Source organism: Phascolarctos cinereus, unplaced genomic scaffold (assembly GCF_003287225.1).
Source record: "Phascolarctos cinereus isolate Bilbo 61053 unplaced genomic scaffold, phaCin_HiC Scaffold_3;HRSCAF=262, whole genome shotgun sequence".
NCBI classification, from domain to species: Eukaryota; Metazoa; Chordata; class Mammalia; order Diprotodontia; family Phascolarctidae; genus Phascolarctos; species Phascolarctos cinereus.
In genome coordinates this window covers 144,593,187-144,615,940 of record NW_027555736.1, presented here as the reverse complement: position 1 = coordinate 144,615,940, position 22,754 = coordinate 144,593,187, and the positions used below count along the sequence as shown (strand labels likewise).

Below are 22,754 nucleotides of genomic sequence, written 5' to 3'. Positions count from 1 at the left end.
AATATTACTGCATCTTTCTGAAATTGTCTTAAAAAGTACTTGGAAAAGGGGGGTGGTGTGTGAATTTTTTTTACTGGGAAAGAAAATTACTTATGTTCTAAGTTAATAAGATCTCAAAGATATGTTAATCATTTTGCTTTTGGAGTAGTTGAAAATGTTTATTTAAAAATAGTCAAAATAAAACATTCAAGAAACTTAAATCACAAAACCCCACTTACAATTAGTGACCTATAAATTAATTTTATAAAAAGCTCTCTGAATTATGCTAGTTCTTTTTAGCTTGCATATTTATTTGACCTATTTTGCTGGGCCCATTATGTACTGGGGGAGGGGGTGGGGTTGTTAATGTTTAGCTTAAAGTTTATCCAGATTGTCTGCCTTAAGTTTTTGTTCAGCATTAATAGAAATATTTATAGAGTATTTGTTTTGGAGGCAAAGATAGGAATATAATTACATTAAAACAGTGGTTCTCAAAACTTACTTGTCTGATGACCCCTTAACACTCAAATTATTGAGGACCTACCTCTAAATAAGTTTTTTTTAATCTATTTGGGTTATATCTATTGATATTAGAATTTAAAATTGGGGTAGCTGGTTGGCGCAGCTGTTAAGAGAACTAGGCCTAGAGTCAAGGAGACTTGATTCAAATCCAACTTTAGACACTTTCTAAGTTATGTGACCCTGGCCTCTGTGTGTCTCAGTTTCCTCAACTGTAAAATAGGGATAATAATAGCACCTACATGCCAGGGTTGTTGTGAGAATCAAATGAGATAATAATTGTAAAGTTCTTAGCAGTGCCTGGCGCAGACTAATACTATATAAACGTTAGCTATTATTAAAAATCATAGTGTTATTATGAAAATAATTTTGACCACAGGGACCCCAGCGGTTTTTAGACCATATTTTGAGAACCGCTGCATTAGAAAAATGAAGTTAAACAGAAAAGGAATCTCTTTTTAGTTGTAACTGGCTATATTAGGTGTAGGATGAATAGCTGAATTTTTTTTTTCCTTTTCCCATTTGTTCATCATGCAGTGAAAAGAGTTATGACTTGGGAGGATCTGGATCCCAATCCTGTGTGTGCCACTTGTTATGACCATTTTCCTTATCTCTCTGTACATATCTGTGTTTATAAGCCACTGTACTTGGTGATTCATCTGTGTACTCTTCATCTGTATACTGTTGTTGAGTGCTATTTTTAGGAAAACGGATCAGGTTGCTTGGAGTGGTGTGAACCTTTTAAACTTTTTAGGAAAGTCCTTTGTAGGTTTAGGCAGAGTGGTGAATGAATATATTTCCCAATCAACTCTTCTCAGGAATAATTGAAGAATATTATTTCCTCAAGTGCTTTAGTGGATACATTGTTTCTTTGGGGGGGGGGACCCAGAATAGGAAAATTAGGTTGAATGATAAAGTGGTTTTTGGCATTTTTAGAAAAACATGGACAAGAGTTGCATATGTTGAAAAGTTATGGAAGAGTGGTGACCTATATGATATCCTGGATCCATAAAAATAGGCTGCCTCTAGCCCTTAACGGTTTGCAAAATGTTTTTTTCCCCCTGATGTTCTCATTTGAGAAATCAGTTTCAGACCAACAAATCTAAAAAAAAAATAATTTGGTGGTTTGAATTCAACCCTTTATTTTTAGATCAGTTTTTGAGTATAGATATATCCTGAATACATTTTGTTTATATGTTAAAAATCCATGTGTTGTAGTAAATAAAATTCAGACATCCAGTTTGATATTTTGGGGGGGGAAAAAGGGAATCATTTGCAAGTTTTAGATCTTGCTTTGTCAAAGATGTTACTCTCTGCATTTTAGTTCTGGTTAAACATAAACTTTTAGTTATGTCCTGACTGTGTAATTGGAGAGCTGAAAATTTTATTCAGCTAACTAACTTTTGTGAATATGAGTAATAACAGAAACTATTCTAATAGGCTGAGGCTTTATACCTTTTTTTTTTTAAACAGGTTGTAGATTGACTTTTCTGGATTGTGAAGAGTTGTGTCTGTTGTCATAAAAATTGCAGGAAGAGTATGTGTTCCAAAGATAGTCATCTTTTTCAGAAATGTCATTTTTGGAGGTAGAAATAATATAGGAGGCATTTGACTACATTTTAGGATTGTGGTTTTATAGGGTACTCTTTCTTTATTCTTTAAAAGTTGAGGTAGGTCCTAGGTCCTTGACCTTCATTATTTACCTCACCTCTTTTGGAATGTGTGCTTATTCCGTAATAGGTTGGCCACATACAGTGATGCTCAGGAGGCTAGCCTGTCCTCCATCTACTTCCAAGTGATGAGGCCATATCAGTTCTGGTACTTAAACCAGGCTGAATCCTAGCCCATTTTTTCACAATGGGCCTATATCTGAATGATATCTTTATCTCTTCCTCAGCGTCCAATGTCACTGACCCAGCACTGAATTGACTACAGCATCCTTCCAACTTCCTCTGAACCCAGGCCTGACTTTGTTAAAAGAAAGACAACTTTATTATCGTCAGGTGATTTATTAGCTCTACATACCGTGTGCCACTTCTGTTTTGTAGGCTAACCAGCTATGGGTTTTTTTTTCCCAGGTATTTCTTGTGGACGAAGTCACTTCCCAGTTTTAGGAAGGCTGGGGACCTTTGAGACACAGATTCTTCGAAGAACTCCTTTTAGGACTTTTTCAGAAACACCAGCATACTTTGCTTCAAAAGATGGGACTAGCAAAGATGGTTCTGGAGATGGAAATAAGGTAGTCATTATAACTTTAGTGTGTTTAAAACATCTCTTTCAAAAAAGAACTTAAAATTCTGGTTCCTTGGTAGGTTTTGCTTTTGGTTTCTGAAGCTGAATATAATTTGTTGATGAGAAAATGGTTATCAGATGCTTGGTGTAATGTTATATAAATATGCAGTAAACGTTTCATCCTTTATATGCATGAATTTTAATATACATTAATTGAGACAGATGATACAGAAATTGATCTAGGTGAAATCTGAGCCAGTCAGTGGTATTATTTGGAATTTTCTGGTTCTTAACATGATGTAATGTCTTCACTTAAAGCCATCTCCTGCCTACTGTAAATACATTTAGACTTAAGTTCATCCTCTCTCATCTTTTATAGTTATTGAGTATTGCCTATTTGATGTTTACATGATATTGAGTTACTCTTTAGTTAGCAAATAGGATTGATAGCATTTTCCCCTTTTTGGGGCATATTTTGCCTGTGACAGTGCTTTGTTTTTTTTTTCTTCTTTTGTTTTTATTAAATCACTGTTGCTTCTCAGTACTGCCCCCATCCTTTCTTGTAACAAAGATAAACTGGTAAGCAGAACAAACTAATAAATCTATAATGTATGATAACACGTGTAGCATTCCTCATCCCTGGTCTGTTCCATCCTTTGCTAAGAGAGAGAGAATGTTCATTGTCAGTCAGTCTAGTCAATCTAGAATGGTTATTGTGGTCCTCAGAATCTGCTTTCTTTTAATGTTGCAGTCCTTAATATTTTTGTGATTATTATGTATGTACAGGTCTTTCCAAGTTTCTTCAAATTCCTAATTTGTTTTTTCTTATGGTTCAGTAATATCTGACTTTCATATACCACAATTAGTTCAGCTTTTTCTAAATGGTGAATATCTACTTTCCTGTTTTTGTTATCACAAAAAGTCTTGTTATAGTACTTTAGAAATTTATTGATGTCCTTTGTTTTTTTTATATCACCAAAATTTCCTCCAGTATTCATCCCTACTCCTTCTCCTCCCAAAAAATCACCCCATATAGTAGTATTTTTTTAAAGACAAAAAGAGAGAAAAAATCAGCAAAATTGATCAATAAATACAAAGTCTGAAAATATATGCAGCTTAACATAGTTGTGGGCTTTCCATCTCTGCAGAGGAGTGGGGGCATCTTCTTGTGTCTCTTATTTGGAGCTATGTAATTTTGTAATTGTAATTCTTTGTAATTTTGCAACATACAGTTTTGCTTTTGTTATTTTTTTTTTACATTCTTGTAGTCATCATATATAATTTTTTTGGCTCTTCACTTTCTCTCAGTTCATAGCTCTTTTCATTATTTTCCGTATTCAGTTGTTATTTCTTATAGCACAATAATATTCCATTTCATTTATGCACCACAGCTTGTTTGCAATTCTTTGCCATCACAAAAAGTGCTGAGTTAAATATTTTGGCATATGTAGTTGCTTTTTTCTTGTCAGTGGCCTCCTTCGAATGTAAACCTAATTGTGGAATCTCTGAGTCAAAGAATGTGGACTTTTTAGGCACTGTATTTACAAAATTCCAAATTACTTTCTAAAATAGTTGTACTCATTCATAGCTCCACCAACAGTATACTAGCATGTGTTTAATTTCCTACAGCTAATTGTACTTTTCACAGATTGTATTTTCCCCACATGTTGCATTGTGGTAAAGTACTTTATTCTGTGATGCCCTGTGGGGAGTCCCACTTTGTACTCGAAAAGGAATTGGGATTATCTAAGATTGAAGAGCAAAAAGCACAAAGACTACAGTCTACCATGCCTCTTTTGGTTCAACTATATGAAGCTATAGTTGCCTACCAATGCTAACTGTCCCTTTCCCTGTTTTCTTTTTCCTCCTCTTCCCAACATAAGGAGGAGGGGGGAAGAAAAACAAAACCCTTGTAACACATACATAGGCAAAAGAAATTCCCACATGGTCTTGTCAAAAAAAAATGTCTCATTTTGCATGGAGTCTATCACCTGGCTGTGGATGGATAGTATACTCACTCTGCATTAATTCATACAAATTTTCCCAAGTTTCTCTGAAACCATCCCTTTAATAATTGTATGTGGTTTAATAATATCCTTTTAATACAGTCGTATGTCCTAATATAGTTAGGCTATTCCCTTGTAGTTTCCAGTTTGCCATCATAAGAAATGCCTTTATAAATATTTTTGTACATATGTGTCTTAACTGGAAACAAAGCTGCTGATTAATTGGGGAATGTGTAAGTAAATTGTGGTACATTACTATAATGGAATATTACTGTGCTGCAAGAAACAATGAATATGAAAAAAACATGAAAAGATGTGAATTGACACAGAATAGTGAAGTTAAGAACCAGGAAAACAATAGATACTATCATTCCAACATAAACAGGAAGAAGAAAATGAAACAAAACACAGTGTTATTATAATGACCAAGAGCAGTGTTAAGAGGTTGTACTACTTTCTTTTATTAGAGGAATGCGGGACTCTGGATTTGGAATGTTGCCCATGCTATTAGATACAGCTGACATGTTGATTGGTTTTGAACCTTTGTTACAAGGAAAGGCTTACTTGGTTGGGGAGGGGGAGGAATATATTTAGAAATGAATGTGATTGTAAAAAATAAGTTAAAATGAAATAAAATTGACAGTCCTAATGAATAAATCAGATTGTAAAACTTTGTAAGTCAGTTATGCTAATACATTCAAGAATTAGAAGTTGGAATAAAAATATTAGTGGATTTTACAATATTATTAGTATAAATGTTGTATATTGGTAAACTGTATATAAAATAATAGCATGAAGCTAACAATTTCCTCTTTTTCTCCCACTTAGAAACCAGTGAGTGAGGGAGGCAGTAAAAAATCAGGCTCTGGGAGTTCTGGGAAAGGAGGAAACCAGCTGAGATGTCCAAAATGTGGTGATCTATGCACACATGTGGAGACTTTTGTGTGTAAGTATTAACATTGTTTTTAGTGTTCTTTTAGTGTTCTTTCCTCTTTTCTTCTTCTTTCCTCTTTCTTATTACCATTTCTGTAAATTAATTGCAGTGATTTTGAAACTAGAATTGTTTTCTTCCTTATTATACGTATTTCCTACATGATATTTAAAACAAGCAGTGTTGCAAATACTTAAAATTTATATTTGTCAAAGTAGTATAGAGCAGAGGTATCAAACTTCTACCTGCACCATGTTAAAATGTAATTGGCAAATATTTAACAAAATAAAATACAGTAAATAGATAATAATATAGTATATATAATATGTAAATAAATAACACAATAAATAAGTAAATGAAATGAAAATATAGTACCACTTAGATAATTTGTGACTTTCTTAGTCAATATGTGGTGAGTGGGGATCTGATTCTATTTGAATTTAACACCATTGGTATAGAAAATAGTTTTAGACCCTTGATTACTAACTTTATTTTTGTCTTTAGTATTTTTAATGTGTGGCATAAGACTTGGCTTAAAGTCAAGAATACATTTAAGTAGGTTTTAATTCACCAAGTAAGCATTATTGAATACTTCTGAGTACAAGGAAGGCAGTGATACATTCTAGGGGGTTGAGTGTATACAAAAAATGAGGAACTGATTGGAGCTCCCAAGGAATTTTAAATCTAGTAGGGGAGATATAAAGCATGTATGAAATAAAGTAGTTTGTAATAAGTGACATAAAGGTAATATAGAGAATAGGAGAATGAAGACATTGCTAATTAGTAAAAAAAAAATCCATATTGTACCATACCTTTATAAATAGTATTAGTTTTCCAAATCCAAAGGTGCTATTACTCGTGTTGTTTTCTGAGCCAAATGTCACATTTGCCAGCAGTACTTAAGCTAATGGCAGTGATTCAAAAAATTATTCAGAAGGCACTGCCCTACTCACCTTCTCCTTTTAATTGTTCCAGGTGAAAGAAGGTTGTCAAGCTTTTGAGTCTGTGATTATTAATTGGAAAAATAATTATAATGACCCCAACCTACCACACCCATTTTGAAATATACCTAGTTCCAAAATTCATATTTTGTAATTAGTTCGGATTGTCATTTTGAAACATTTAAAAGCATAAAATTCTTAAAAAATTATTTTTTACAATCTCAAAAAGACCCAGGCAGTAAAAAACCTCAGCCCAAAAATTGATGCTCACCTTTTTCTAAACCCGTGAAGGAAAATTGTGAGGAAACTAGACTAAGAAGTCATCTGTGCCCATGGATAATTTACTTAAACTTCTTGTGTTTTGGTATCTTCACCCAGAAAATAAGGTGGGAGAAGTTTAGATCTATAAGGACTCTTCTACAACTAATATTATGTGATTTTGCTTCTTGAGGTCGGTGTAAGAAGTTTGTGCTTTTGAGATTAGTGTGAGAAGAGTTTTTCTTCCTTTTATGATTTTTTTTTTTTTAGCGAGGCAGTTGGGGTTAAGTGACTTGCCCAGAGTCACACAGTTAGTAAGTGTCAAGTGTTTGGTCTGAGGTCAGATTTGAACGCAGGTCCTCCTGGCTTCAGGGCCAGTGCTCTATCCACTGCGCCACCTAGCTGCCCTCTTTTATGATTTTTAAAGGTATATTGTTATTCCTTGAAGAGATAGGGGAAAGAATCAGTATGAACGGATTAAAGCTAGGATTATTAGATTCAAAATTATTCAGTCTTTAATAGTAGTATTACATAGTTTGTGGTTGTTTTAACACCAGTATCTTTGTCTTAAAAGAAATTTCTAAGTTTCATGGACCTAGAAAATAGCTTGGTATTTTTAAAGTTAATTGCAAAGAAAATTCTACAAATGAATGGACATTGAATGTTAAATTAGATGTTCAGAAGACTATATTCCTAGATTCTTCCTTGAATTTTTAAAAATTAAATTTTGGACATTTCACTTTGAGTAAGTCTTACTCTTGTCCCAAATGACAGCTATTTATTTTGCTAAGTCCTATGGAATCTATAGTTGCTTGAGAAGTTGAGGAATCATGGTGTTTAGTTACATACTATTTAAACAAAGTGAATTTCATGTATATGTATTTACCTTTTGGTGTTCTAGTCAAAGTGAGAATTGGTATTTTGTGGGTAGCTGACTGTAAAGAATTACCAGAAGATTCCCTTGCTCAAAACTATCCCCTTTATATTTCCACCAATTGGAACTGCATTTGGGTAATAAACTCTTCTTCTGTGATAGAGATAGGGTTAAAATTTTTGTCTTTCACACCTCAGTGTCAAAGGAGGAGAATCAAGAAAAAAGGGAAGAGGAGAAAGGGCTCTCTTTATTTATAAGTATTCTTAAGAGAACTCTAGGACCCATACCATGTGAATGAATCCATAGTATGTTATGTATCATTATTTTAAATTGGAAATAAGATAATATGGGAATAGGCAACAACATGGAAGCACAGGAAGGGAAGTTATGAGTCAAAATTAAAGTGAAACTAAAGAATATTTAATACATAAAATTTATTTACATTTAAAATTTTTGACTAATAAAATGTATAGCTATTTTACTTAGAACATTGTTTAAATTTTTAAATATTCTAATTAGCATTGAAATCTGTTAACTATTTTTTAAAAGTCCCTGCAAAAACTTAAATTTTAGAAGGATAACTGCCTATGATGTGCCTTTCAGATTATTATTCTGTAGGAAATTTCAACCCTCTGAATTAAAAAACAGTTATTTTATCTTATTCACTCAATAGAAATCTTATTTTCTCTTTCTACTTCCCCTTATCATTGGGGGAAAAAAAGAAAAACAAAACCCTTTTAACAGATACATGTAGTCAAGCCAAACAAATTCCATCATTGACCTTGTCTAAAAATATGGGTTTCAATCTGTGCCCAATTCTGTCACCTTTCTTTCTGGAAGTGGACAGCATGATACTTCATTAGGATCCCTTGAAATTCTTAAAGCTTGACCTAAAATATTAAAATATGGATGTCCTCTTTGGAAAAAGGAATGCACTGTTCAGAAGTTTTGAAGTTGTCTTCCCAATTTGACACAGAAGAAGCCCTGCTGAGTTAGCACTTCTTGATTCAGTTCAGTTCAGTTTACTAAATGCCTACTCTCTGCTCCATGCAAGACACTCCTCTATTGGATCACAGGGATGAACAGCCAACAAAATCCCAGGATTCTTGGGGCTTATAAATAACTTTATGGCGGGCGAGGCCAGGGTGACTAAGTTAATGTATAATTTCCTGAAATAATTTTTCTTTCTTTTTTAAAAATTTAATCCCTTTGAAACTTTTGGTTGATTTGGAGCTCTCCTTAGTGGCTTCTGATAGAAAGTTCATAATTGTTGGAAATTTCAATAAAGAAATCTTCAGGCAATATCTGACAAACATGTGCAGCCTTGTTCTGTCTTTGGTGCTGTAGAAAACTGCATGATGGTTTTTAGAGAAAGAAGGCCTTCAAAATAGGCAAGAAATTCAAGATTTTCATCATGTTGAGTTTTATTATCGAATATAAAATACTTGGGAAATCATTTCAAGGAATATACTTTTACGTTTTATAAAATCATTAATGAATTTCTGATTCAAAATTTTAATATATTTATGAGATGTTAAAACTTGTCACCCTTCCTTAAGTATTGTGTTAGTTAAACAAAAAATTTCATTTTGATATGTAAAGTTTAAGGATTTATTCTATGATGTATAAGTGCTGGTAAAGGGAGGGGGTACCAGGAAAACAAGTTCAAGTGAAACATGCAAAATCTATTCCTTCTCTGTTATGTTGGATATATTTTAAAATCCAGCTCAATGTCACTCTAGTTCAGGTAAAAATCAAGAAATCTCTTGATACTAAACGGTTGTGTCATACTGGCAATGCTTTCCCTTTGACCTAGTTTCCCTTAGGGAGGGATATTTTACTCTTGCATTCTTGGGCAGGAAGGATTTTTTTTATCACATCTGAAAGTAGGAGAAACTCTAGTTTTTAATTCTTTTTTTTATATAAATTTATTTATTTGTAGTTTTCAACATTCATTTCCACAAGTTTTTGAGTTCCAAATTTTCAACCCATCTCACCCTCCCCCCACCCAAGATGGCATGCATTCTGAATATCCCTTCCCCTAGTCTGTCCTCTTTTCTTTCTCTCCCCCCTACTTTTATCCCCTTCCCCTTCTGTTTTCCCATAGGGCAGGATAGACTTCTGTACCCATGTCCTGTATTTCTTATTTCCCAATGGCATGTGAAAACTTTTTTTTTTAAACATGCTTCTGAAACTTTAGGTTTCAAATTTTTTGTCTTCCTCCCTCCCCACCCACCCTCACCGAAAAGGCAAGCAACTCAACACAGGCCGTACATGTGCAGTTATGCAGAGCACTACCATAAGCAGACATGTTGTGAAAAACTAACTCTATTTCCCTCAATCATATTCTGCCCTCCCATTTATTCCACTCTTTCCCTTGACCCTGTTCCTCCTCAGAAGTACCTACCCCTGATCACACCCTTTCCCAATCTGCCCTCCTCTCCATCATCCCCCTGCTCTCTTATCCCCCTCTTCCCCCACTTTCCTGTAGGGTAAGACAAACCTCCATACCCAATTGAATGTGCATGTTATTCCCTTCTTAAGCCAGATCCCATGAGAATAAGATTTACTCATTCCCTCTCACCTTCCCCCGCTTCCCCTCCACTGCAAGAACTTTTCCCCTCTGTTTTTTCTTTGTGAGATAGTTTACTCCATTCCACCTCTCCCTTTCTTCCTCTCCGAGCACAATCCTCCCTCATTCCCCAATTTCGTTCTCCAGATATGACCCCCTAATCTTCAACTCACCCTGTGCCATCTGTCTGTCTGTCTGTCTATCTATCTATCTATCTATATCTATCTATCTGTCTGTCTTTCTGTCTGTCTATCTATCTATCTACCTATCTACATACATATAATTTTTTTCCTCCAACTACCCTAATAGTGACAAAGGTCTCATGAGTTATAAATACCATCCTTCCGTGCAGGAATGTAAACAGCTCAATCTTAACAAGTCTCTTATGATTTCTCTTTCCTGTTTACCTCTTCATGTTCCACCTGAGTCCTGTATTTGAAAGTCAGATTTTCTATTCAGCTCTGGTCCTTTCATCAGGAATACTTGAAAGTCCTCCACCTCACCGAATGACCACTTTTTCCCCTGAAGGACCACACTCAGCCTTGCTGGGTAGGTGATTCCTGGCTGCAATCCCATCTCCTTTGCCCTCCGGAATATTATATTCCATGCCCTGCGGTCCTTCAATGTACAAGCTGCTAAATCTTGTGTTACCCTGATTGTATTTCCACAGTACTTGAATTGTTTCCCTCTGGCAGCTTGTAAGATTTTCTCCTTGACCTGGGAACTCTGGAATTTGGCTGTTATATTCCTAGGAGTTTTCCCTTGGGGATCTCCCTCAGGAAGAGATCCATGGATTCCTTCAATCTCTACTTTGCCCCCTGGTTCTAATATATCAGGGCAGTTTTCCTTGATAATTTCTTGAAAGATGATGTCTAGGCTCCTTCCTTGATCATCATGGCTTTCAGATAGTCCAATAATTTTTAAATTCTCTGTCCTGGATCTATTTTCCAGGTCAGTTGTTTTTCCAATGAGATATTTCACATTGTTTTCTAATTTTTCATTCTTTTGGATTTGTTTTACAGTGTCCTGATTTCTCATAAAGTCACTATCTTCCAATTGCTCTATTCTAATTCTTAAGGAAGTATTTTCTTCAGTAGTCTTTTGGACTTCCTTTTCCATTTGGCCAATTTTTCTTTCCAGGGCATTTTTCTCCTCATTGGCTTTTTGGACCTCTTTTGCCATTTGGGCTAGGCTATTTTTTAAGGTGTTAATTTCTTCAGTATTTTTTTGGGTCTCTTTTAGCAAGCTGTTGACTTGTTTTTCATGATTTTCCTTCATCACTCTCATTTCTCCTCCCAGTCCTTCCTCTGCTTCCCCTACTTGCCTCTTAAAATCCCTTCTGAGCTCCTCCAAGGCCTGGGACTGATTCACATCTTTCCTGGAGGCTTTGGATGTAGGAGCTCCAACCCTGCTGTCTTCTTCTGGTTGCACATTTTGATCCTCCTTGTTACCAAAGCAAGATAATATAGTCTGACTCTTTCTGCGCTGCCCGCTCACGATCCAACCACTTTTGTTCCAAACTCTTTGCCAAGGTAAGAGTCTGCTTCCAGTGTGGAGAATGCACTGTCCCAAGCTCAGGGGTTTGTACAGCTGTTTTCAGAGATACTTGGAGGGACCTGTAAATTTTCAGTTCTCACAGGGTGGTATGATAAGGGGCGAGGTGTTTACTCCCCTCCTGGCCTGTGACCACAAGTATTCCTTTCTGTCCGGTAACTGTGAGGCGGGGTTCCTCTCCACAGCCACTACAAGCTCCACCAGGCCAGCGTTCCTCCTCACCCCAGCACTGCCACCCAGAACTGTGACCCAGATCCAAACACGGGCAAAGCAAGAGATTCCTGCCTCAGCACTGGCAAAGAGATCCCTGCAGTCCCTCTCTGATCAGCCACTGGATTCCCCCTCAGTCTGGGGGCCAGAAGCTCGGGAAGCAGCCGCCCCCCCCCCAGGGCCACGCTTTTGGGGAATGGAGCTGAAACCCTGCCTTCCCCCCTCAGCACCGACAGAAACAGACTTTTCCCACTGACCCTCTAAGCTGTCTTTGGCATTGGTGGATTGAGAAGTCTGGAAACCTCCACAGCTGCCCATGATTCACTCCTCCAAGGCCTGCCTCAGGTTCACTGAGGCCTGCACACCCACTCTTCACTGCACTGCGCTCCCAGTCTGGTGCGATAGACCTTTCTGATCAATCATCCAGGCTGTCTTGGGCTGGAAATCCGCCCCACTCCGTCTCTGTGGATTCTGCCACCCCAGAATTCGTCCAGAGCCATTCCCCATGAGCATTTGGAGGGGCCCGGAGGAGAGCTCAAGCAAGTCACTGCCTTCACTCTGCCATCTTGGCTCTGCCCCCCCAGTTTTTAATTCTTGGCATTGGTTACCTTCTAAACCTTTTGTAAATAGGTGCTTCCTTACAAGATGAGGACAGCTGCCCTTTGGAAAAGTTGTTAGAAATTTGGAAAAGGGTTATGTGCAGACTTGGTTGGCTTTTCTTTTATTAAATAGCTACTCAGTTCTCACGTTGACATTTAAAAAAGAAGTAGAAGATGAATAATCCATTTTCCTAATTTGCCACTGAAAATGTATTAAATATATGAAAGATAAATTTTGAAAGTTATCTTGAATCTAAAAATGAAAACATAAACCAAAATTGCATTACTATGAACATTTGTTTTCTAAATTTGGAAGCTTTGCCTTTATCATATGTTCCTTTGAATTATTATGTGAATATGTAGGTGTGTTTGCTAATACATTTACCCCTAAAATATGCAATGTAGATATTAATAAAGATAAGTTTGTATTTGTAGCTTTCCTAAAAGGAAAACAATTCCTTGTAGTTTTCTAGAATTTGTCAGTATTGGCATTTGTTACAGTATTATAGAAAGACACTAAGAAAAAGTAAAATTATTATTATCCAGTTGTCAGTAACATTGGTGGTCTTGAGGCCCTAGAGACCACCAAAACAAGAATTGAGTGGAGAGAGAAGAGGGCATGGAAGGGATAAAAGCATTTGGGTTTCTGACTACATTCTAAAACCATGTAGACAAACACTGATTTAGTCATTGCTTTAGGTTATCTATTCCTGCTTTCTTTTAATGTGAACAGAATTGTTGATTTTGTCTTTCTAAGGAACTGTAGTCCCATAGCTTAGGGCACTATATGTCAATGGCTTATTGTTTAGAACTGAGAAAGCTTTTCCATCCTTCCTGGTTTGTCCTTATTGGCTTGTAAAGCTCATCAGCTTGATTTTTTTTTTTTAAATCACATACAATTGGGTGATATACTTGGCCCACGTATTGCACTGTCTTATTCATACGTGGTATTTACATTTATATATTTCTTCTTGTTACTCTAGTTATTTTATTTCATGAGTTTCCCTCTTGTAAACAAAGTGATTTTAGGCTAAAAGAAGAATTAGTAATTGAATAGTGAAGTAAATATTGAAATAATTGTGATTATTTAAAGTTAGATAATTTATAAATGTTCACATTTGACCTCCTGGATTGTATGTCTTTTGCATTTTTACAGGTGAAATGAACTTTATCTGTACTTTGCTACTTTAAAAATTTGACAACTTTGGAATTTCATCAGCATCTGAGTAGTTAATGTTAGTTATTTGACAAAATGCCTGGTCCTAGTGACTTAATTTCAGCTTTCTACAAACTGCCACCACCACAGTATATTACATTATTTCAGCACAAATATGCCTTTTCTTTTCTATTTATTTCCTCTAAATGATTTTATTAATTTAACATAATTTTTGGAGAAAAGACTGGCCAAGATTTAACATGGCTTCATATTAACTCAACCTATCTATTTTTATAGTTCGTTTAGTGTTACCTTGCACTAATAATTTTTTGTTGTAGGCCTTTTTGCTGCTAGTGAGTGGGCTATCAGGGCACTCTTGGTCAGGGGTATAGCTTTCATTTATATTGAGTCCATAAGGTAAAATAATTGCTACTTGAATAATTTCTCTTTTATTTGCCCCTGTTCACTTTTTTTCTTTCACAGCTTCCACCCGATTTGTGAAGTGTGAAAAATGTCATCATTTTTTTGTTGTGCTATCTGAAGCCGACTCAAAGAAAAGCATAATTAAAGAGCCTGAATCAGCAGCAGAAGCTGTAAAATTGGCATTCCAACAGAAACCACCTCCTCCCCCCAAAAAGGTATAGGTCTTAGTTTAATCTTTGTAAGCATTCTTTCCTTAAAATACTCCATCCCCTCCCCCCCCAATAAATTCTAAGTCCGTAGTGAATTCTAATCTTTAATAGTGATAAAACATAGATAAGACTCCAAACCTTGGTATAGTGATCTGAAATATTGTAGATATTTAGTGTTTAACTTTTAGATAGAGAAATTATCTGCTTTTTGTGATCGTATCATACTTGCTGCATTGATTTGTAATTTTAATGTTTTTTTCCTTTTAAATACTAATAAAAAGCAAAAAATATTCAGATATTATTAAAGTAGCTTTAAATAAAAAATTACATGGTCCTTAATGAGCAGCAGCTATAATCATTTTTGTGTTAGTTTTAGCCTGTGTACCAAAATAAATCAGCATGCTATTATGACTTTCCCCTTTTAAACAGTGGGAATGAAATACTGTATTTCACATGTCTACAAATCTGCACTTTAAACTATGTACAGAAACTATTCCTTGGTCAAGGTGCCTGGTCTCACTGGTGTCCTACTGTATTTTCTTGTAGTGCTGGTGGTAACTAGTTTTGACTGTGGAATGACCTGGCCCTTTCATGGAGAGCCTAGAGCCCTTGTCATTGACTGGGTGCCTCCTGCTCAGGCTTTTCGCAGGCAGCACCCAGACTGAGAATCTCCCTTCCTTCTACCACAGGGTGACTTCTTTCATTTCCAGCTTGTTTTCTCATTATGCTTCTACTTTTTCTATCCCTCCCCCCACCCCTTTTCTTCACCTTCCCTCATCATTTAGTTTTTATAAGTGAGCTTAGGGATTCCCCTATTCAGGTGTGTTTTGACAGATTTACTTGATTTATAGATGTGATGTGTGTGTGTGTGTGTGTTAGATAAATGAAAAGTGTAGAAAAGAATTGTACTAAAATGTGTATTGTGAACTTAGAAACTGTCTGTGTAAAATAACAAAATAGGAAAAAGTAGCCTTTAAGATTATCTTGTGCTACTCTGTGTGGAATCTAGGCATCTATTTTCAGATGACACTTTAGAAAATATGTAGATGATCATTTTTAAAGGGTATAGTCCTACTCAAAAGGCTGAAGAAACTTTTTGCCTTTATGCCCTAAGCTATTGATATAAAAATAGAATTGAATCTCTTAATTACTTGTCATTCCACAGAGCCATAACATCTGGCTAAATTTTTCATCATGTCTGTCAAATTTTAAATGTATCTGATTTATATTTATATTTATATGTTATGAACATTGTGATTATTTGATAGTTATATAATACCTTTTTCTGAAAAGGTAAACCTTGGTTCTAGTTCTTATCTCTGTCTTTGTGAAGAAGGTAAGAGTTCATATGATTAAGTTGGAAAATTTATTGATCAACAGTGAGAAAAACTGTTTTGATACTCATTTATATTGTGGGTCTTAAAATGTTTTTGTTTATGTTGACATCTTTGTTTTTTGTGCTAGAGACAGACAAAGCACAAGTAATAAAAGTGCAAAGTACCTTTAAAAACATAAAGTTGAGCTTCTCTTTATTAAGAATTTTGTGCTTCTGAATTAGTTAACTAAGTCAGCATTTATTGCCTGCTGTGTGCCAGGCTCTGTGGTCTACAGATGCAAAGAAGGGATCGCTCCTGCTGTATTTCATTTCTTAGCATCTTAGTTCAAATTTCTTCAAAGTAAAATATGCTTGATATTTTTTGTGTTATACCTTTGTTAAGTAAATTCTGATAATTTTTTTCATTCCTAATCATTTTCCCTCCAGATTTATAACTACCTCGACAAATATGTTGTTGGTCAGTCGTTTGCCAAGAAAGTGCTTTCAGTTGCTGTGTACAATCATTACAAGAGAATTTATAATAATATCCCAGCCAACCTGAGGCAGCAAGCGGAAGTTGAGAAGCAGACATCATTAACTCCTAGAGGTTAGTGTTCTTGGTAATTTTTATAATGTAGTTTCACCATTTAGGAGGTAGTAGCTGTTTTTCCCTTTTGTCTTTTCTGAGTTCTTTTGCTATGGAGATGTGGAATTTTTTTGAGATTCAATTTTATGACAGTTATTTTGATATTTTGGAAGAATTTGCATCCATGGCTCACTTAGTTGTCATTATAAATGGTAAATTGTGATACCACAAACAGCTATCGTCTTGACATATTATGGACAATGACATAGTCAATAAAAAAAGTTTGATAAATACAGTAATTTTAAGTAGCAGGAACTAGTGACTGCTACAACTTTTTATTAAACATGTGTGACCATAGTATTTAAGGATGACTTACAGTGACTGAATATGGAACTGATTAAGTGAGGCTGCATCTTGAACATATTACAAAATAGCTCTACAGTAGAATCAGTTACTTTATTTTTAGAAGGCAGTGTGAGGTAATGGAAGAACTGGTATCTTTATTTTATTTATTTATAATACAGCACAAAATAGCAATGTACACACATAACATGTCTGTTTGTTAAAAGTTCGAATTTCTAGTAGGTGACAAATCTAAGATATCACCTAAGTATAATACTGTGAGGATAAAGTATTTGAATCTTGTTATCAAATGGTAACCATCAATAAACTCAAACATACAATAATAGGAATTTTAAAAGTTGGTACACGAAACTATAAATTTTCATTATTTGCACTTTGTTTAAAGACAGTATTTATTTTATTAATGGTAATAAGAGCACTCTTTTTCCATGTCCCCTTTGAATTTTTTATTTTGTGTGTTTTTTCTGATTTCTGTTGCTATTATCATTTACATAGTTATAGTCACGGTGTTGTTTTTGGCTCAGCTTTCTTTATTTTGCATCACTTGAACTGAGAAAAAGAAAGTAAGCTTTCTTTTTTGTTTTTATATTTGTCACATATAGTACAACAGAGAAGTCAGTATGGCATCTCAATAAACAAGTATTTATTAAGCTCCCTACTGTATAATAGGTACTAGGTTAGGTTCTATGGATACAGAGATTATATAATCCCTGCTCCCAAGGACCTTTTCCCAATCTTTCTTTTTTATTCTGGATGCATTGCCTTTTGTTGTATACAATCTCATATGTAAAAGCTATTTGTTTTGCATCCTGTAATTTCTTCTTTTTGTTGCATAACTAAGAATTTTCTGTCTCTCAGTGTGTCATAGGCATAATAGTCTATTATCTTCTTATTAAAAAAAATTTTAAAAATAGATCATCTAGTTATAATATATTGGTATATAGTATGTCATGTAGATGTGATCTTCTTTTCTGCTGTACTACTATCCAGTTTTTCAGAATTTTATTGGAAAATTTTTCTTTTCCCAGTGTTTTGCTGTTTTAAAGATTTAGCAAAAATTGGTTTGTTGTAAACTTTTGATCCTAGTTCAGGATTGGTTAATCTAATTATTTATTAATTTTTCCAGATGGTTTTAAAATTACTGCTTTATAATGTAATTCAAGACCTGTTGATGCAAATCTTCCCTCTTTTTTTCTTCATGATTTCCCTTAATCTTCTGTTATTCCAAATAATTTGTCATCCCCCTTTCTGATTCTATGAAACAGCCATTGGCATTATGATTACTATTGCATTAAACCGTAAGCTCATTTGGATAATGTTGTTCAAATAGTATACATTCAGTAATTCTCTACATTTATTTGTTTTTGCTCTGTTTCTGTAAAAATTGTTTTCTAGTTTTTTTATAGATCTTATTTCTGTATGTCCTGATAGGCTAATCTATCTATCTATCTATCTATCTATCTATCTATCTATCTATCTCTTATGTATTTTGTTATTATTTTAAATTATATTTAAAATATAAAAAATAAAGCATGTAAGTTTTTTAAAAGGTAAAACTCGAAAGAAATTTTATTAATAAACAGTTTTTCTTTTAGTATAATCAGAAGAGGGAAGGGGGTAGGATTTTTTTTTAACCTCCACCCTGCAAAGCAAATACATAATATTTTTATGTCAAGTCAGCTAGCATTTATTGAACACTTACTGTATGCTAAGTTCTGAGGATACAAAGAAAGACAAAAGACAGTAGTCCCTGCCCTCAGGTCATTGATACTCTAATGGGGGAGACAACATTGCAAACAGCTGTGTACAAACAAGCTATATACAGAATAAATTGGAGGTATTCTCATGGGGAAGGCACTAAGATTAATAAGGGCTAGGAATGGTTTCTTGTAGAAAGCGGCACTTTAGCTGAGACTTGAAGGAAGCCAGGGAAGGTAAGAGGTGGCATGAGAGCTAGTGAGAATGGCCTTTGCTTGGTAGAGGGAGTGTCGTGTGTAAGGAACAGTAGAGGTCCAGTGTCACCAGATTAGAGTGCATGGTGGGGGGGAGTAAGAAGTATGGAAACGTAGGAAGGGGCAAAGTTATAAAGGGCTATAAAAGCCAGAGGATTTTATATTTGATCCTAGAGGTGGTAGAGAACCACTGGAGTTTATTGAATGGAGGTGGTGGGGTGACATGGTTAGACCCGAGTTTAAGGATGATCAGTTTGACAGCTGAGTGTGGAAAGACCTGAGGCAGGGAGACCATCCAGCAGGCTACTGCAGAAGTCTAGTGAGGTAGTGAAGGTCTATACCATGTTGTAGAGTCACAGGAGAAAAGGGGATACATGTGGAGATGTTTTGAGGATAGAAATGACAAGACCTCATAACTGATAGATCAAAAGTATCAATATTTAAGCATTTAAGGAATCAGTGGAACTATTTTGTTTTGGTAACACACTGGGGAAAAATCAACTGATTAGAGAACTTAAATTTTTTTTTAACAAGTTTCACTAGGATTGCTAACTCTATGTTCAGAATTTAAAGTCCTGGTCAGGGAATCTCTCTAGGGGTCCCCGCAAATGCAAAGAGCCCATTTTTATACCCAAGAAGGGCCCATATGTAACAGTGATATAACAGTGATTATTTGGCTGTTTTATTTCTCTCTTAGAATTAGAGATAAGAAGGCGGGAGGATGAATACAGATTTACAAGTAAGTGACTTCTCAGGTCCTCCTCTGTATTACATTATTCCTTTAAATTTTGCTTTAGTGAAATATTTCAGTAGTAATGATAGGACTCTGTTTGCATGTATATCTTTGAGAAAACTTGCTGCCTTCTACATGTGTTTACTCTGTATGAAATATACAAATCTGGGAAAGTTTTTTCAGCTTTAGTTTGTAGTTTGCTTTACCAAGCTCTATCTGGTACTCTTAGCTCCTTTCTGTTGTGATTCTTTTTCATATGCAGAATAATATTCAGCAATATTTCTATGTAAATAATTTTGTCATTGCGTATTCACTTTATAATTTATGGGTGTCCTGTTTGTCAGATTACAAAAAATAAACTACTCGGCTGCAGATAGGACTCACTTATTAATGATAAAAGAGCATCATAGGGCCAGTTATCTTGTAGTTAGTTGCTTTTGGTCATTTTGTCCATTTTAATGTATTTGCAAAGCATTTTACTTGAGGGCACTTAGGAAATTTAAAATGACCGCTCCAATTAATTTCTGTTCAATAAACATTAAACACCTACTATGTGGGCATTGTATTAGGAGCTTGAAAAAATAACAGAAAAAAAACCATCCATTGTCATATAATCTCACGATAGCCACAGAGAGTAGATATGACAGATGTTTTAGCACCACTTTCGATGATGGAAACCGAGGCCCAGAGACGTTATGTTTAAGTGACTTGTTCATTTTCACATGCTTCCTTATTTTGGTCACTCTTCTTTGGAAGTTCTCTAGCTTGTCATTGTCCTTCCTAAAATGTAGCTTCCAGAATTAACTATGTTTCTTGAGTAGTTTGACCAGGAGAAGAGCATAGTATGGTGAGATTATCACCTTTCTTGTTCTGGCTACTCTGCTGCCTCTGTTAATGCATCCTTAAAGTCACATTTGCCTTTTTGGCTGCCACATCACATAGTTGATTCGTTTTGATCTAAAACTTATATCTTTTCCACATGTCTAGCTAGGCTTTTCCTATCCCTTACTTTAGAAGCTGATTTTTTTTTAAATTTAATTTGCTAGGCAGTGGGGTTAAGTGACTTGCCCAGGGTCACACAGCTAGTAAGTGTTACGTATCTGAGGCTGGATTTGAACTTAGGTCCTCCTGAATCCAGGGCCAGTGCTCTATCCACTGCATCACCTAGCTGCCCCCTGGTTTTTTTTTAAACTCCAAATGTAAGACTTTATACTTATCCTATTTAAATGTCGTTTTATTAGATTCTTATCTTTATTCTAGGTTTTTTTTGGATCCTAATTTTGTTATCGAATAGGGTCATTGCCCTTTCTGCTGGGAAAAACTGTTACGTGTTAGAGTCAGAAAGCCCAAGTTTAACCCAGGTCCCAGACTCTCAGACTCAGTTTCTCCCTATGAAAAATTGATATTTATCCTGTCTACCTCACAAGTCTGTTGTGAGAATCAAATGAGATAATGGATACAAAGTGATTGGTAAATTATTGTGTAAATGTCACTTCTTGATACCAGAAAGGAGCTTAAAAACCAGGAAGATGTAGATTCAAATACTAACTGTATGACTCTGAGCCAAGTCTCTTAGCCTCCAGTGACCCAGATAAACCCCCCAAGACAGTTGATTTCTTAGAAAGTGCTGATCTGTATTGGGTGAGGGTCTTATCCCATGTGTAGTCATGCAAACAGGAGCAAACCTACCTCTAGACCTGAAGACCTATGTTATTTGTGCCAGGCCACTTATCTGTGTATTTTAGTTTTTCAGTCAGCCTCTGGCTGGTATTTTTCACTTCACCATTTAATAGGGATGATGGCAAAATTAATTAGAAAAATAGTTAATTTTCTTGGCTTGAAGTGTATCTTATAAAAAGGTTTTGTGATATTACCTTTGTCTTAATACAGCACAAAGCATTTTTGCAGGTTAAATAAAATCTCACGTCAGCATAATTCTTTTGGCACTTGACTTTAGGGGGGTGTGGGGGGGGTATAACAATAAGTGAAACTGTCCTCGGTATATTTTCAGAATTGCTTCAGATTGCTGGCATTAGTCCACATGGTAATGCTCTAGGAGCATCAATGCAGCAACAGGTGAATCAGCAAATACCTCAGGAAAAACGGGGAGGTGAAGTCCTAGATTCTGCCCATGATGACATAAAGCTGGAAAAAAGTAACATTTTGCTTTTGGGACCAACTGGGTCAGGTAAGTAACTCAAACATTTTCCTCTTCCTTGAGAAAATATTGTATTATATATAGCAAGGGTAGGTTTAGGATTTGTTTTTGATACCCTTCTTTGTAGGGTTGTGGTTCTTTAGAAGGAAGTCTAAAGGATCAGTCTTACCATAAGTTGTCAGCTTCATGTAGGCTTCATGCTCAGCAGTGGGCCTGGCGTTGCTCCCTTGGAGGCTAGCACAGGAGTGTGGACATCTTTGATTTGTAAAAGTCCTTAAATTAGAGGAATGAAAGAGCCAGGAACGGGGTTGGAGAGGAGTTGGGGACTTCAGCAGAGGGACCACTTGGCTCAGTGCTCAGACAACTGCTGCCAGTCACTGGCACATCTTTGAAACTCCTGGGTGCCCTGCACTAGACTAAAGTGCTCGGGATACAAAGAGAGGCAAGAGACTGGCCTTGCCCTCAGGAAGCTCACAGTTCAATGGTGGAGAAGCAGCACAATGACTATATTCCACCCAGAATTCAGTTTTGAGTTTTGCTGTATTTCCAAAGCATGTGCCAGTATAGGTCCAGCAGAACTCTTGGTTATTGTTTCTATTTGTAGGTAAAACGTTGCTGGCCCAGACTCTAGCTAAATGCCTTGATGTACCTTTCGCTATCTGTGACTGTACTACCTTGACTCAGGCGGGATATGTTGGTGAAGATATTGAATCTGTGATTGCCAAATTGCTACAAGATGCCAATTATAATGTAGAAAAAGCACAACAAGGTATGTCTCTCTAGAATTACGTCCCCTAATTGACACCATGTAGAAATAAAGCTACTGAAGCAATTGTGTTGGGGTATTTGAATGCTGGCTTTTGTTTTGGTTTGAGAAATAAAATCCTCTAAATGTTAAGAAGTGTATATTTTGTCATGTAATCCACCACACCCAGTGTGCTCCAGAAAAGTCTACCCCAAAAGGAAGTTGGTAAGCTGACGGTATAGGTGGAAGAGGGGCCAGATGACTCAGCCATCCAGGAACCCCCAGCTTGTTATTGCCAGGCTCTGTCTGCCACTCACATCGCTGCCAATGTCATGGGGCTAAAACAGAGCAACTACTTAGGGGCACAAATGCTTATTGGTTGATGTGTGGACTTTTACTCTAATTGGAGACAAAGGAACAATAGAAGTAGCCTTGTACA

General features: G+C 35.8%; 1 protein-coding gene across 3 annotated transcripts in view; it reads left to right on the top strand.

Annotated features, from left to right (window-relative positions):
- CLPX (caseinolytic mitochondrial matrix peptidase chaperone subunit X) overlaps positions 1-22,754 on the top strand; it is a 49,870-nt gene that overhangs the window by 6,166 nt on the left and 20,950 nt on the right. For 2 of the 3 annotated variants that reach the window (XR_013485339.1, XM_020983376.2), the window contains exons 2-8: positions 2,577-2,737; positions 5,565-5,682; positions 14,315-14,469; positions 16,226-16,385; positions 19,377-19,418; positions 21,424-21,600; positions 22,175-22,339. Coding sequence is in view for 2 of the 3 variants with exons in the window: in XM_020983376.2 (XP_020839035.1) it covers positions 2,577-2,737; positions 5,565-5,682; positions 14,315-14,469; positions 16,226-16,385; positions 19,377-19,418; positions 21,424-21,600; positions 22,175-22,339 (978 nt within the window). In the remaining variant the exon portion in view is untranslated. The remainder of the gene's footprint in view (positions 1-2,576; positions 2,738-5,564; positions 5,683-14,314; positions 14,470-16,225; positions 16,386-19,376; positions 19,419-21,423; positions 21,601-22,174; positions 22,340-22,754) is intronic. The other variant, XM_020983385.2, reaches the window with a different exon arrangement.